Raw genomic sequence first — 15,098 nt, 5'->3', positions numbered from 1 at the left:
AGCCTCATTTGCAAATGTCTTTTGTGATTGTTTATTTTTGAAACCTGTGATTTTACATGGGTATAATTTTAATTAACATCACCCAGAAAACTCTGTCATGTAAACAAATAGGTGAATGCATTTTAATGACACTATTATATGGTAAACCTTTGAATGCATGGAGCTCTGCTGAGAGGAATTGAGGACAATTGGAAACACAAACAAGTCTTCATGCAGCAGTTATGTCACTCTACCACATGGAGGAATGCAGAGTAATTTGATCTTTGAAAAAGGATCACTTTACATTCTCAGCAGCATGGAAAACATATGCAGGGCTCTGCATTCTGCTCTGTATGGCTTTACGCACTGTGTATTTTGTTCTTTTAAGTATAAAAGAACTTTTGTGTTATTGTTTTTTTGCTCCGGTAAACAATTAAAAGGTGAAGATTGTAGATCTACCTGTATGCTGAAGTATCCTAAACACAATAGATGGATACCCACAAGTTTGCGTTCCCCAGAGTATCTCCATATGGCACATACAGGGAAATTGCACCCTGTTCACAGTGAGGCATACTAATACATCCCAACTAGACTGGTTCCTCCAGTGTACGCTATGTAAAGATAAAAACAATAGGAGGCACCCAGGATAGTACAGGTCACTAAGGGGTCTATTTACTAAGCTGTGTTAGGAGATTCAAGTGATCGGTGATAAGGTACCAGCCAATCAGCTCCTGTCATTTTTCAACTGTCCGCATTTCATGATAGTTACATCTAGAGATGAGAGGGTTTGGATCTAAGAGATCCAAACCCACCCGAATTTGTGAAATTCGGGGCGATCCAAGCAAAGCTCGGATCTCCCTGCCTGCCCCGGATCCCTGACCCGAGGAAAAACCTTGCGACCACTCTGTCGAGTCGCGAGGTTTTGTTTTCAGCAGGCTTAACGCTGATTGGCTGAGAGAGCCGTCTGTCACGGCTCTCAGCCAATCAGCGTTAAGCCCATTGAAAACAGCACAAAAAAAGAAAAGAAGATGGCACCCATCATCCCCCGCGCCACTGGCACCCCCCGCTGTCGACACCTTCACTGGCAGCATCCCCCGCTGCCGACACCACCACTGCCGACACTCCTGCACTGCTGCCCAACGTACTGAGGACACAGTCAACGACCCCCACACTCCCACACTGAGGACACCACCAGCACCCCTGCACTGCCGACACAGTCAGCAAACCTGCACTGAGGACACTGCTGGCACCCCCGCTCAGCCGACACCGCCAGCACCCTGCATTAAGAACAACCCTGCACTGCCGACACGTTCAGCAAACCTGCAATGGGGACACCGCTGGCACTGCCGACATAGCCAGCAAACCTGCACTAAGACACAGCTGGCACCCTCGCACTGCTGCACCAGCCAGCAAACCTGCACTAAGACACCGCTGACACCCCCGCACTGCCAACACAGCCAGCAAACGCACTAAAGACACCGCTGGCACCCCCACACTGCCGACACAGCCAGCAAACGCACTAAAGACACCACTGACACCGCCACACTGCCGACACAGTCAGCAAACCTGCACTAAGACACCGCTGGCACTCCCACACTGCCGACACAGCCAGCAAACCTGCACTAAGACACCACTGGCATCCCCGGACTGCCGACACAGCCAGCAAACCTGCACTAAGACACCGCTGGCACCCCCGCACTGCCGACACAGCCAGCAAACCTGCACTAAAGACACCGCTGGCACCCCCGCACTTCTGACACAGCCAGCAAACCTGCACTAAAGACACCGTTGGCACCCCCGCACTGCCGACACAGCCAGCAAACCTGCACTAAAGACACCGCTGGCACCCCCGCACTTCTGACACAGCCAGCAAACCTGCACTAAAGACACCGTTGGCACCCCCGCACTGCCGACACAGCCAGCAAACCTGCACTAAAGACACCGCTGGCACCCCCGCACTTCTGACACAGCCAGCAAACCTGCACTAAGACACCGCTGGCACCCCCGCACTGCCGACACAGCCAGCAAACCTGCACTAAAGACACCGCTGGCACCCCCGCACTTCTGACACAGCCAGCAAACCTGCACTAAGACACTGCCGGCACCCCCGGACTGCCGACACAGCCAGTAAACCTGCACTAAAGACACCGCTGGCACACCTGCACTGCCGACATCACCAGTACCCTTCACTGAGGGTACTGCCAGCACCGCCATTCCATGTACTGATGAGGACCCTGTCAGCAACCCCGCTCTGCCGACACTGCTGTCACAGTAAGTGCACTATTGGTGTATCCAACCCACACTGTATATGTGTTGGAAATTAGAAGCTGAACTGCCACATGTTAGTGCCGCCCACTGTGTCACTTAGCTTAGTCAGCCAGCTAGCTGGATGCAACCTTTTGGCCTTAACTAGATGAAGAAAATAATATTGTGAGGTGGTCAAAATCAATTGGAAATTACTGGAAATAAATGTTATTGAGGTTATTTATACTGTAGGAACAAAAACAGGCCCATTTTATGCGATTTTAGCTGTTTTTATGATTTTTTAAGAAAAAATCCAGATCCAAAACACGAAAACAAAACACAGAGGTGATGTTTTGGTAAAAACCAATCCAGATCCAAAACCAAAACATGGGGGTCGGCGCACATCTCTAGTTACAACCTTTGTCGTGACTGCTGGGAATGTTGGGAAATTTATCTGCTCATAATGGCAGCTGTATGTGATAATGCAAAGGCCGTTTCAGGGGTGGATGGCTTGAGAAAGTCTAAAGTTTTGGATGCGCTAGGTGTGCCCCCAGGGGATTTAGGGCAAGCTGACCCCAATTTGGTGTATAAGGCCTCTTTCTGTGTGCAGTGATTGCCCATGAAGAGATAAAACTGTGTCTCATCCTGGATGCACTCACAACAGCACACACCAAGGATTATCAGTGAATTAATTTTTTGAATAGTGAAACAAAAGTTTTTTTAAATTCAGGGTATAACCCCAAAAGCCATCAACAAAGGAGCACTTCCCTGCGGTCATCCCCAGTTAACCAGCTCCACTAAAGGACAGTATGTCATTTTTAAATTTTGGTCTGAGCTGCGTTCAGCAAGTAATTGAATGAACCTCAAACTTACCACAGAGTGCAGGGTTTAGGGGGGTATTTATCAAAGCCCCCCCCCCAGGTCTTGATGTTAGCAGCTGTCATTTGCTGCACAGTACATTTTTATCCTAAAGGTTAATCAAAGACAATGAGAGGAGTGTAAGACTCCAGATTTAAGTTGCTGGCAATATGCGGCATGTTATGAACCCACACATCACTGACATTCTGGCGTCTTTTCATCAAGGTTTTAAAAAACGACTGTAGGATCAGTTCACTGTTGGTTTCCCAAAGCACTTGCTCTTGAGTCTAAGAATTTGGGGGACAAAATCATGCCCATCCCTCCTGAAATTTCCATTACCAGCCCTAGGCATTATCAGTCAGGTCTGGTGGTAATATAGCAGGGAGCACAGGTGGCATGGGGTCCCCCCGCCATAGGCACGGGTACCTCTGAAGCTGTAAACACCTTTAAGCACTGATGCAAAGTGAGACTTACACTAATTTGCATAGATCAAAATAAGTACATTTGCTTTGCACATACCCAGAAAACCAGCAGTATGTGTAAGCAGTTGTGAAGGTTTTCGTGTCTGACACATCTGCTCGGGACTGGAGCGGCAGGATTAGAGCAGGTAGGGGCGTTATAACTATACGTTTGTGTTCACGTAATTGCAAATAAACGGAGACCAGCACAAAAATGCATATGTAAGCATATCCAAGCCGTTACTGATAACTATGATGATAGTCACCTGCTCTAGTGTACCAGTTATAGAGGCAGATGCCACACGGACACAAATGTTGAGTTTTTATATACAGCGCATGTGCAGAAGCAACTTACCATTTCTGTGTATGCCCATTTTATTATGAGTTAGACTCAACTTGGCTGGATCTGTGAAATAGGGCATTTGGGGACAGGAACTGCAAGTGTTGATGGTTGCAACTGCCAGGTAAAATCAATGGACTACACTGGCTTCTGCTTGCACATGCATGAACCTCCACATCAGTTGAACAGATCTCGCCAGGCTCAGCTTGAGGCCTATTCCAACACACAGGGGCACCACCTCATAGTGCGCACAGTGCTGTGTCCTTGTAGCCTGGCCAGGGCAACAGTGGGCTCTTCCAGGTGGCTTAGACGTAGCCCAGGGTAGGCATGATATCATATGTCACATAGCATAGTAAAACAGCCTTTCATGGCTGCCCACAACTAAAGAGTCAATAAAACAGCCTTCTATGGCTGCCCGCAACTTGGAGTCAGTAAAATAGTCTTCCATGACTGTCATCAGAAAATGGTGGGGGCCCGGGAGTGACAAAATAGGCAGTCTGACTGGCAGCCCCCTCCCTCCCCGCAAAACCCTTTACACAAAATTTTTTGTAAAATCTTTGACACCTCTAGCCCTATCCGACTCTTGACTCCAGTAAGGCTCCAGCCAGACAGACAGCGCCACACTTACCTGTTACTTCTTGTTGCTCCTCACATGCCACGGCTCCTCTCTCTACAAGTGGCGCCGTTCTCCAAAGAAAAAAAAAACTTTATTGCAGGGCTGCAGGCTTTGCAGCACAGCGCTGGCAGTAGGAGCTGGAGGCAGGCCGGCAGCGGTATTGCAGACGTATACCCCTCTCTATACGGGCCTGGGACTCCAGTCCCAGCGGTCCCCCCCATGATGATGACCCTGCATGGCTGCCTGCAACTACAAAGTCAGTAAAACAGAATTCCATGGCTGCGTGCAACTTGGGGTCAGCTCCATAATTGGCTGATTGCAAAAGCACTACTGATAGGAACCTTCTTCATTTGCTCGTGCATATATTATGTTTTTCTGTTTGCTTTAGCAGTTCTTTTTATTGTACAAGCTGGTGGGTTGTACCTGTTGTTTTAAAGATGTTTTAGATGCACCATCGGTTGCAACTTCGAAACTTGCAAAAGTCCTATGGCAGGTACAGTTTCTGCATCTGAGAACGACCACCTAAGTAAGTGGTTCAGCATCTTTCTATGCAACTGCTTTCAGCGACATGCATAAGACACATCAGAAACACCCTTTACATTTCTGATACCATTCATCTACATTTGTTCTACGACTGCATGAACAAAATCAGCTCACATGCGAGATGCGACACATGCGCAGAAGAAAAACATTGCCCATTTATGCGAATATCAGTATAGCGTTTGATTGTGGATCAGACCCTAAGACAAGAATTGCATGACTGGCAGCTATATGGTGATGGATATTACCAGATTATTATGCTATGGTACAAGCAGGTATTAGAGGAATTGACAATAAGCACCACAGTAATGCTTACAGTAACTCATAGGCAAACGCCTTCCGGTTGCCTGGAGACCCCCCTCCCCACGTCTACAGTAGAAATAGTACAGGTTGAGTCTCCCATATCCAAATATTACGAAATACGGAATATTTTTAGCATGACTGAGATAGTGAAACCTTTGCTTTCTGAAGGTTCAATGTACACAAACTTTGTTTAAAGCACAAAATTATTAAAATACAGTATAAAATAACCTTCAGGCTGTGTGTATAAGGTGTATATGAAACATAAATGAATTTCATGTATGTACACACACTTTTTTGGAAGTACAAAATTATTAAAAATATGGTATAAAATGACCTGCAGGCTGTGTGTATCAGGTGTATATAATACATAAATGCATTATGTGTTTAGATTTGGGTCCCATTCCCAAAATATTTCATTATGGTATGGAAATATTCCAAAATACGGACTGTAATATAATAGAATGTTACTAGTGCTGCATGTCCTTCTCAGTTTCACAAATGAAATAATTAGCACCACCTGTGGATCGTTTAACATGTGTCAGTCAGTAATAAATACACCTGTGCACCAACTAGGAGACCTGGAAAACTGTTAGTGGTGCACTGTTATACACCATCAATAGGGTTAATTATTAATACCATATAATAATACACTATTCAGTGCATAACAAGACCAATATATACATATATGTTCTGGGCAGTGCTAGATTCTTTTGCTGCTCCCCCAGACTCCCGGATTTGCTCCAATGCTCTGGAATGGTGCTCACATGTGAAATAAAACCATACAGCGCAGGTAGGATGGCCCAACTGCCACAGTTAATGGCTTACTGTGATCCATGGTCCTGTTTATGCTGGAAGGACACACAATACACTTTGTATGATGCATATTAAATGCTAGTTATGCCCTTTTCATGGATTGGCCACACTCGCTCTAAAAACAAGCATTTGGAAAAACCCCTCCAGAAAACCTGCATTTGACACTGTAACTGTTGTATTTATATTTTTCGAAGCTGCACCTTCTCTGACATTTACCCCTGTTAGTTATATCTATACATTGTGAATGGCTGGCAGGAAAAGTTACCTGTGGTTTTTGTGTTGATCAGTTGGTCTCTTGAGAAAGTAACTTTCGTTGCTGTCAGTTCCATGCTTGCAGCTGTGTGTTCAGTGAATGATTGTTTCGGTGACTCATCCAGCAAGAACAAGCTGATAGGAACAGAGCTGAAAGAAAATCACGTGTTTAAAATGACATCATCCATGAATGATTTGCAAGATATACTGTCAAGCAAACACTCAATGTAACCGTATAATATAACACAAAGTAAATAAAAAAAAAATTAATACCTAGTGAAATCCCAGAGAGTTTAAAATACTCTTTATGAACTAAGGCAGTGCTTGCTGTCTGATGGCTTGCAGGACATGCTGGGACTTGCAGTTCCACCAAAGTTGGATATCTTAACTCAGATATAGTGTATTATAACGAAAGGAAAAACTTTGGAGGGCTACATATGATTTTGTAAACCCCCATTAGAAACAACAGGATTACTCCTAGTATACTCCTGGGTAGTGTAGTGTTTTGGAGAAATGTGGTTTTCAGCCTCCCACACTGCAGTCTGGACTAACTATGAAATACAGGCGTCAGCAGAAGGGTGTTTTACAGTTTGGCAGAATTATACTTTAAAAGTATTTTACTTTCTAAAACTAACATCTCAGGTTATTTCAATCCAAATACACAAACCAACTTTATTTTGCAGCACATATGACATTCTGTTTCCTTAACCTGACTTACAGCTTATTTAGTAAGTAGTAGTTCTATTTTTTGCTAGTTCAGCAAAAATACAAATAAGTACAATTTTTTAAAAAGGACATTTCCCAACAGCCCTGTCAGAACAGAGTCACTGCCCTTGTGTTCTCTGTAAAATATGGTGGTCTGCTTTGTTTTCTCAAAGTATTTTAGGCGCTGTGTGCTGAAAATGTCAGATTTCTGTCTGCATAATTCGGCATTAGATATTCTGTACTGAAGGTGGCTACATGACAATTACAAGAGAGATATGTTTCTCCAGTGGATTTTCAACCTCAAACTGCACAAGATTGTTTTATCCTTTGAGGAAAGTTGTTCCTGGTGCCGTTGGAAAGCCAAAGTGCCTTGCTCTTCAGGCTCCTTGCACAAAGAATGTTCTATTGTTGGTGCAAGCAACATTCCTCTCTGTATTCATTAAAACTGGCAACACTTTTTCAGGCAGTTTGCAATACATACAAGTGAAATATATAAATATATATATATATATGCACCTCATGCACTTAAAAATTAAAAATCCATATGCACACAGCTCCTTAGGCCTGTATTCAATTAGAAGCGAAAAGCCGAGATCCACGAAAAAGTATTGCCGATTGCGACTTCGCCAGGTGGAAACTTATCTCCGTATTCAATTCCATCCGCTTTTCGCGTACGCAGAAAACGCAATGCAGTGCAATGTAATAGGCAAAAAAGATTCATCTCTGAATAGCAGGAGAACAGAAGTACATTTTATTTAGGTGGGGAAACCGCTCAGAACCCTTGGAACAGTCCACCAAAGGATAACTGCGTCAAAAAAGCCTTTAAAAATAAGTAAGGAACACCCCTAAAAAGAAGTTTGAATTTGGGGGTGAAAAAGTGCATGGGGGGGTACAAACATAAAAAGTAGCAAAATAGACTTTTTGGGGGTCTGCAAGTATGTTTTTTTTTTATTGCAGGTGTTTGCTTAAGGTGCGTTTTTTAAGTTTTTTTTAGAACTTCACTTTATCGATTTTTAAATATGCTTGCACTCATTTTCAAGTACCCCAAATTTGACAGGACTACTTATTTTCTCCCCAAAAAACTGCTTAATGCTATACTTCACTACTTGTGCAAAGACGCTAATTAGAGGCAATTGTATCAACTTAAGTACCCCAAATAGTTTAATTAGGGCTAATCGGGCACTACTACATTGATCCCCAATGTTTCTGCATCTTTGGGGGGTTCAGGCTGATTTCCCTGACTCTGACACCACTTTTCACCTGTTCTGACTTCGCGTGTCTCCGTGTTTGCGTCTTTTGGAATTGAATAGGGCAAATCGCGGGTACGCGCACGATAAGTTTCCACCGATAAAATACGCGATGTAGGCGAAAAGTCCAGCAGGTGAAACTTTATCGTGTGCGCAAAACTAATTGAATACGGAATTGGTATGAAGTACCGACAGCTGACTAGCCACCGGTTCTCATACCGACACTGGAAGCAGCTGCTAACCCTCCCCTGTCACCCCTCTAACCCTCACTTGGTGCCTAACCCTAAAACTCCCGGGGGGGTTGCCTAACCCCAAGTCCCCCCCCCCCGGGGATGCCTAAACCTAACCCTCCTTCCCGCACCCTAAACCTAACTCTCCCGGGCGTGGGTGCCTAACCCTAACCTTCCCCCGGAGATGCCTAACCCTCCCTTCCCCTGCCTAACCCTAATTCCAGAGGGGGGACGTAATGCCTAAATCCAACCCTCCCCCCCCTGCTGAGAGTGGCGGCAAAAACCGTGGGCGTGTTGTGACTATTTTCAGGGTGTGTCACATCCTGCATCTGCGATCCTGTATGCAATCAGATTGTCTCTGGCATCTCAGTTTTCATGGCCATTCAGAGTAGCAATAAGATTAATGCGATAATCGAGTGGTCTGTGTCCGATGCTGCATCTTTGTACTCAGATGCTTGGATTTGCAGAGAAAGAAGATTACAACTTATGTTTTATAGGTTTTATTAATTAATGGCTCATGGCTTCTAACTGGCTGATGCTGGTTTGTGCATGCTGACCATGGCATCACTAAGCCTCAGGTCACTGGCGGACACGTCCTTCTGCCCAGTGCCCATACATTAAGATGGTCCTACACACACAGTTTTTTAGCCTTTATTTTATTAAGTTATTAAATATTATATTTTTTATGAGTATTGTAATTTGTATCAATATACTGCCTTTGTCATTTGGTTTTAGAATGTTTATTAGCAGAGTAAGCGTCGTTAGCATACTTGGTGATACAACCTATTAGAGCTAATGCATACTTGCCTACCCTCCCGATTCGGCCGGGAGCCTCCCAAAAATCGGGTGCCACTCCCGGCCCCCCGGAAAGGGGCAAGCAAGTCTCCCCATCTGCCCCCCCCCCCCCCCTGCAATTATAATATAAACTTGGCAGCGGGGTGGCCGGTGACACGATTTGCGCTGAATCGCGTCATCGTGGCCCCGCCCTCTGCTTCACATTGCCGTTAATCTGGGCATTGTGAAGAGGGGGCAGGTGTCACTATGACGCGATCATGCTGTCACGCCCCATGCCCCACCCACTTTTGCCACGACACGCCCCTTGCCGTGGAAGCCTGACAGCTCCCTCCCAGAAGGAGGGAGCTAAAAGTCGGTAAGCATGAGCTAATGTAGTTATCAATGTGACATGCAAGTGGACGTGATGGGAGCAGTAGTCCTCCAGACATAAAGTTAAACCGGGATATAATAATGCGCTTTGGTCATGATACGATGGTGTTGAATATGTCACACAGTTGTTGGTGCTGGTTAATCCACACATGGTACAGCTTAACCAGTTCTTAGATTTATTGAATCAGGTGTAATAGTAGTATGTAGAATATATTAGTATAACGGCAGCCAGGTGCTTAGGAAGTTGCTGGGCATTGTAGTATGTTTGCTGTGAGTATCCTGGGTCCGACCATCCCCATGGAACTCCGGGGAGTGAAGGCAAGCAGAGACACCACGCATACTCAGTACTGCATGTCAGTGGTCAGGCCTGTCTAACTGACTCTGGCAGGTCCTAGCGACCACTGAGTCAGCCTACCTTGTCTGGGTACCTGGGGGTATATTTACTAAAGTGAGGGTTTTTAGAAGTGGAGATGTTGCCCATAGCAACCAATCAGATTCTACTTAACATTTATCTAGCACCTTGTAGAAGATATGATCTAGAATCTGATTGGTTGCTATGGGCAACAACTCCACTTCTAAAAACCCGCACTTTAGTAAATACACCCCCTGGAGTCAGCAGAGCGGGAGCACACTCCTAACAATTTTAAGGTTGCTACTATTTAATATGCTTAGTGGGTTATGGAAGCAATTCAGAGGTTACATGGTGAAGTTTATGTGCACCTGATGGTTAAGCTTGCTGAAACGTGTTTGTCTAATTACATTTTCCTGAAGTGGTACTGACATTTTCCACATACTAACACTAAAGCTGCATACACACACAACGATTTTTTTAATGAACGATTTGAGTAAACGATTTTTTCCCTTGAAAAAATTTACTAAAATCGTTTACTAAAGTTGTTCATTTACTAAATGTCATGAACGATTTTTATGAACTACAAACGATTTTTGCATATTCCCTTAATGAAAATCGTTGAGTTGACAAGTCTGACTGAACGACAAACTACAAACGACAAACTACAAACGTGAACGCACATGAATGATAATCGTTCATCGTTTGACTCAGAAAGTGAACGATTTTTGCCATCAATTATCGTTAAACGATATCGTTTAACGATAATCATTAAAAAAATCGTTGTGTGTGTATGCAGCTTTACTAATGAACAGAAAGGAAGTCATTGCATTTAACAAACAATTCTTCTAAGTTAATATCAATTGATTTACTCCATAAGTAGTGTAGGTCAATTGCTTTTGCTGCAGTTAAATTATATGTTTAAGCTCTTTCTTATACTGCTTTTACACCTAAATCCTGGGTCTGACCCGAGATTTGGAACACTGGGCCCAATTCAGACCTGGACGCTAAGTGGCGGACGCACGCTATGGCCGATAGTTGCCCATCTGCGCATGCATCAATATGCGCATGTGCGTCACTCACTGCGCTCGGGAATTGTGCACTCGTAGTACACAGACTGGACGCTATTTTGAGTGACAGTGTCATTTGTGGGTGGTAACGGGAAGGTGCTTGTGAAGGGGAGAGTAGTGCTGCAAACGCAGGCGTGTCTGGGCATCAACACAGAGTTTTATGGGTGTACATAATTAGCATGGAGGCGTCATTGTACACGTCACTTGCGGCGGGGTAGGATCTAACCTCAAGGGCTGCGTACATCTCCGATGGCTCTCGATGGTTCTAATTAATCATACATTTCCTGGAGATGACGTGTGCTAAGAAAGAAAAGTGGGCGTCTTTATACAGGCGTGCGCTCACTCTGCCGTTGCTCTCTAAGACATAGAGGGCGTCCTTACACCAGACAGTGCGATCATGGAATTTGCATACCCGGCCCCTTTTGGATGAGAGCGATCGCGGCTTAGCATCCGGGCAGGGCCGGTTCTATGGTTACGCATGGTACGCGGCCGCGTAAGGCGCCACATGGTGAAGGGCGCCGCGGCCATGCAGATTTCAGTGGCTTACCGCGGTGCAGACTGTGTCTCTGTGACACAGCTGCACCGCGTGTGTAGCGCTGACCGGACGGAGTTCGGTCAGCGCTACACAGTGCCAAACACACAGCCGCCGGTGCCAGTAGCTGTGTGTTTGTTTCAGCAGCTGATGAGAGTCTGTCAGACTTTCATCGGCTGCTGCAGCTCCCACTGCAGGAGCCATCTTCCAGCTCCCGCAGTGGGTAATGGGAGAGACGTCGTCATGACATCATGACGACGTCTCTCCCATAATGCAAAGCGGACCTGGAGAATGGTCGGGAGTAGCTGATATCGGCGGCGGGAGCAGAAGCGGGGGGTTCAGGTAAGTGTTTTTTTTTTTTTTATTACGTGTGTCTCTACTGGGGGGGGCTACAAGGTGGGATTACTACTGGGGGCATTTGAAGGGGGGATTACTACAGGGGGTACTTGAAGGGGGGATTACTACTGGGGGCACTTGAAGGGGGGATTACTACTGGGGGTACTTGAAGGGGGGATTACTACTGGGGGCACTAGAAGGGGGACTACTACTGGGGGCACTCGAAGGGGGGCTAATACGGGGGGCACTAGAATTGGGGCTACTACTGGGGGCACTTGAAGGGGGGCTACTACTGGGGGCACTTGAAGGGAGGATTACTACTGGGGCGGACTACTACTGGGGGCACAACAATGGGGGGACTACTACAAGGGGGGACTACTAGGGGCACTACAAGAGGGGGGATTACTACTAGGGGCACTACAAGGGGGGACCACTACTGGGGGCACTGCATGGGGGGAGGACTACTGCTGGGGGCACTGCATAGGGGGACTACTACTGGGGGCACTATATAAGCTTACTAATGGGGGCATAAGGGGCACTGCACAGGGTGGACCACTACCACAGGCACTGCATAGGGGGGGCGCCAAAAAACCTACTCGCTTACCAAAAAATTTGGGCTAGGGCCGGCCCTGCATTCGGGTAGGAATCGCCCCCACAGTTCCAAAATGGGTCTGAGCCAGGACAGACCTTTTCTACTGTGGGCCATTCCGGATTATTCCCGGATCGGCACCGTTCACACTGCACACGGGTGCAGTGGAACACTTCTCCCAGCGCTTGAAGATGACATCATCTCCAAGCGCCGGGACCGATGTTGGAGATATCGGATTGGACCGATGTTGGCTATATCGGATTGGGACCAATGTTGTAGATAGAACCAAGGAACTGATTCAGCAAGGAACGCACGGATGCAGACGCACACAATCGGTCGATGTATTTGCTATGCATATGCATCGCAGTGCGCATGCGCTAACTAGCTACTGTAATGGGAACTGCATTTGCAGAGGCTACGCAGACCCAGAGCACAGTGATTGACAGGAAGTGCCATTTGTGGGTGGTGACGGGGGTGGTTAGGCAAACGCAGGCGTGTCTTTGTGTTTGGACGACGTTTCAAGGGCGTGCATAATTAATCCCTTGCGGCGACGGATGCAGCCTGAGGTCTAATTGCACACAGGAAGTCTCACTATATCTGTGGGAGGGTCAGGTCAACCACTATTGTGCGTATGGGTCCGATGGTTCTCGATGTTACCGCTGTCTTGCCAGGTATAGAGGACGCAAGTAAAGGGAAGCGGGAAGTATCATGTAGTGCTGGGCGTCTGCTTATTTTGCTGCGATTGTCGTGCGTATGCATTCATTAGCATATTCTCACAGCGGCCGGGTGCGTGCGTCTGCATCTGTGCATTCCTTGCTGAATCAGGCCCCAAGTCTCTTGTAAGACCAGACTGGAATACTTGATGTAGATGGAGACTTGCATAAACCAGACTTTGGAACTGTATAGGATGGGCTGGAATTGTAAAGATACAAAGTAACTGGGAGCTCAGCACAGAGCTGTAACTTCAGCAGAAGCGACAATGTACTGGCAACGTGGGCCAGTAGTCCCCGGGGAGAATACTCAGTGCGCCACGCGGTGCTGCACCCGGCGTCTGACCGCACAGGAGATCAGAGGAAGCCGGCGTTGCGGTGAGTAGTGGCCAATCCCAGGCCGCATCCTGACATCAGGGTGGTTATCCCTTGTTAGATCTAAAACGGTTATTTGGATCAGATTGTCCTCCCTATGCAGACTGATGATAGTAGCATTTTTCTAGACCATCATCTCTCCGGGAGAGGTGGAGGATGCGATTAGGTCCTTCCTTTTCAGGTAAAGCTTCGGGTGATAATGGACTTCCTATAGAGCTATATAAAACTCACTTGGGAGTTGTGTTCCTATTCTGTTGAAGGTCTTTGCCGCACTATTAGAAGTTGACTCCTTGACCCAGTCTATAGTAGAAACTCTCATTGTGATAATTCCCAAACCCTATAAGGATCCGGTTTATCTGGAGTCTTATTCCCCGATATCCCTATTAACCCTTTCATACATGAATTATGATAACCTAATGCAAGATTTAAAAAAAAATGTTTTTTATTAGTCTTCAGGACTTTAAAAAAACAAAAACATTTTTGTGTTTTTATAACTGTAAACTAAAGAAGATATACTGTACACGTGTGCATCCATAATATCAAAAATGGCCCTTCTCGCATTAACAGTATTTTAACCGTGAAAGTCCTCCTTTTTTTTTTTGCAAATAAATAAGGTAAAATTAAAAAATAAATGTCTGGTATGGTTACAATTTGTTCTTATCATGTTGCTTACTTTTTTTTATTCAGAAGCAAAAAATCCTTGAAAACAATACACTTTTTTTATGCCTATCTCTGGATATATTCATCCCGAAACAAAACTGTACTCAGTGTTTGTAACACAAATATTGTCATTTACATCTGTGTTTGCTTCATACCTAGAAACTGAGGGGGTCATTCAGACCCGCTCGCGAGCGCAGGACGCTCGCAAGCGAGTCGATGTTACCCCAATGCGCATGCGCCCGACGGAGGGAGCTCCGTCGTGAGCATGCGCGAGACCCGGACAGCGACAGCCAAGCTGTCGCTCCGGGTCTCGCACCAAAGGGGGCGTGCTGTCGATGGTGACTGACAGCACGCCCCCTATGGTGGGCGTGCCGGGGGCATGGCTGCCAGACGGAGGTGTTCCCATGGGAACGCCTACTGTCTGGGTCCGGCCCCACTTACATCACTAGTGATGTCAGTGGGAGTGATTTTGGCTGATAGAGCCAAAATACTCCAGTGCTTGCGGTCACCGAGACCCTACCGCAGGGTCTCGTCGCAAGCCCGATGGTCGCGATGGTCTTGACCATCGCGACCATCTTTTTGGCCGCTCGCATATGCTGTGGGTGGTCACCCACAGCTATGCGAGCGGCCAGGAGGCCGCTCCATTTTTAGGTAGGAGGGCACTGATTCAGAGCGAGCGCTCTGGTCAGAGCGTCCGGCTCTGAATCAGGCCCTGAATTTGACTGACT

General features: G+C 46.3%; 1 protein-coding gene across 2 annotated transcripts in view; it reads right to left on the bottom strand.

Annotated features, from left to right (window-relative positions):
* The window catches only part of TGIF1 (TGFB induced factor homeobox 1), a 32,534-nt gene extending 26,045 nt beyond the window's left edge, over positions 1-6,489 (bottom strand). The window contains exon 1 of one of the 2 annotated variants that reach the window (XM_088469801.1): positions 6,417-6,489. In XM_088469801.1, the coding sequence (XP_088325927.1) occupies positions 6,417-6,480 (64 nt within the window). In that variant the 5' untranslated portion in view covers positions 6,481-6,489. The remainder of the gene's footprint in view (positions 1-6,416) is intronic. The other variant, XM_088469804.1, reaches the window with a different exon arrangement.
* Positions 6,490-15,098: the final 8,609 nt, after the last annotated feature.

Source organism: Taudactylus pleione, unplaced genomic scaffold (assembly GCF_031769625.1).
Source record: "Taudactylus pleione unplaced genomic scaffold, aTauple2 ptg000093l, whole genome shotgun sequence".
Classification (NCBI taxonomy): domain Eukaryota; kingdom Metazoa; phylum Chordata; class Amphibia; order Anura; family Myobatrachidae; genus Taudactylus; species Taudactylus pleione.
Note: the sequence above shows the minus strand (reverse complement) of the source record. Positions and strands in the feature narration are given on the sequence as shown.